This window comes from Propithecus coquereli, unplaced genomic scaffold, assembly GCF_000956105.1.
Source record: "Propithecus coquereli isolate 6110/MARCELLA unplaced genomic scaffold, Pcoq_1.0 Scaffold347, whole genome shotgun sequence".
Lineage (NCBI taxonomy): Eukaryota > Metazoa > Chordata > Mammalia > Primates > Indriidae > Propithecus > Propithecus coquereli.
The window spans coordinates 292,482-294,083 of NW_012149141.1; the positions used below are offsets into that span (position 1 = coordinate 292,482).

The window sequence follows — 1,602 nt, forward strand, 5'->3', positions numbered from 1 at the left end:
AAAATTCTATTGGGGTCTTTATCTTTGCTGATCATTACGGTCATCAGGAACTTGGAATATCATAATTAATTAAAATTAGCTTTGGAGACCAAGACAAATCACTTTAAAAGAAGTGTACCACAAGAGATTCTTAATTTCCTTAATTTCTTAAAATCTTAAATTCTTTAATTTCCTTAAGATATTAACAATACATTTATTAATTTGTTAATTTCCAAGGAGTTAAAAAATGCTTGAAAAACTTTCAAAACATAAAATATGTGCATTCAAATAAAGAAATTTGACTAGAAAACTTAAAGATTAGATTTTTATCTCTTGCTAGAGGTTTTTATACAAAGTTTCTTGGCACCAGTGGTATTCTTTATGTGGGATCTAGGAAGTCATACATAATAATTTCTAAATCTTGCATCACTGGTAGAAGAATCAGAATAGCTGGGAATCAGGCATGGCTTTTTCATGATCCCAGTGACTTATCAGAATTAAAATTTATATGATAATTAGAAATGTTTTGCTACTCTGGATTTTGTGTGAGGAAGAGCTCCCACTTTATGTAGAGTTTACATGAGGAACTTACTAGAACAGAGGAGCACTCATCAAGTGTCAGACTGCTCTTGTGTGTGTCAGGCGAGCCTATTCAAGTCAGGAGGAGTTCCCATGATAAAGGGATATATGTAATTTTCTCCTTTGGGAGTTAATCTCTCCTAATGAAGGGCTTTATTTTTCTTTTTAATTGGTAGCTGTAGAGGTGATTCTTTCAGCACCTGATTTGAAAACCGACTCCTACATAGGAACGTCTGGTTTTTAGTCATCAAAAAAAGCCTTTGTAATATTAAACTTAAAATTTACATTGTACAAGTAAAAATAGGACCCCAAAGTGATTAACCTGGGCAGCAAGCTGAGTCCTTGTACCTCCGATGTTTTCCATACTGCATTTTAAAATTAATTCCATGGATGTGATGGATACTTCAAAAGTTACTGGAATTCTTGCCATTTAAGAATATTTTTCATAATAGCACTTAAAAATGGAAGGGGTCTAGACCAGAATAATCAACTACTTTTACCAATGCTAGGTCAATTTCTTCAACAATATCTATTAAGCATAGTAGACCTTGAAAATAAAGATAAATAGCACATAGCCCTTTCCTCAAAAGGCTTTTAAAAGAGGTTTTGATTTGATTTTTATATTTAATTTTAAGAGTAGTCTAGAATGAAACCTGAAAGGGGGGAAAAGAAAGGCAAATGATGTTTGTCAATGACTAATACTTAAATAAAGAGCCAGGTTTGGCTACTTAATGTTTTGGTCAAGAAAGTCCCATAAATGCACTGATATTTTAATTTAAAAAAAAAGCTTGATCTCAAAGGCAAAAGTTTGAGATTTTAAAAACTATTATCTCCAAAGAATCAGTTAACTATAAAATTCTCTTTAGAAGAGGCATTATATTAACCCTACCATAATCTTTATTTATGTCTAGATATAAATAGGTGAAATATGGTAATTTTAACTGAGAAAATGAAATATTTCTTTTTAAGCAAAGATTTTCAAAATGTCCAAGGGTAAGTGATCTTTATATTCCTTAATGATTAAAGAAGCATTAAAAAATAATA

The 1,602-nt window shown here is 30.9% G+C and overlaps 1 protein-coding gene across 1 annotated transcript in view; it reads left to right on the forward strand.

Annotated features, from left to right (window-relative positions):
• Positions 1-802, forward strand: part of KBTBD8 (kelch repeat and BTB (POZ) domain containing 8) — a 12,139-nt gene extending 11,337 nt beyond the window's left edge. The window contains exon 4 of the mRNA XM_012651073.1: positions 735-802. Within this exon, the coding sequence (XP_012506527.1) occupies positions 735-802 (68 nt within the window). The remainder of the gene's footprint in view (positions 1-734) is intronic.
• Positions 803-1,602: the final 800 nt, after the last annotated feature.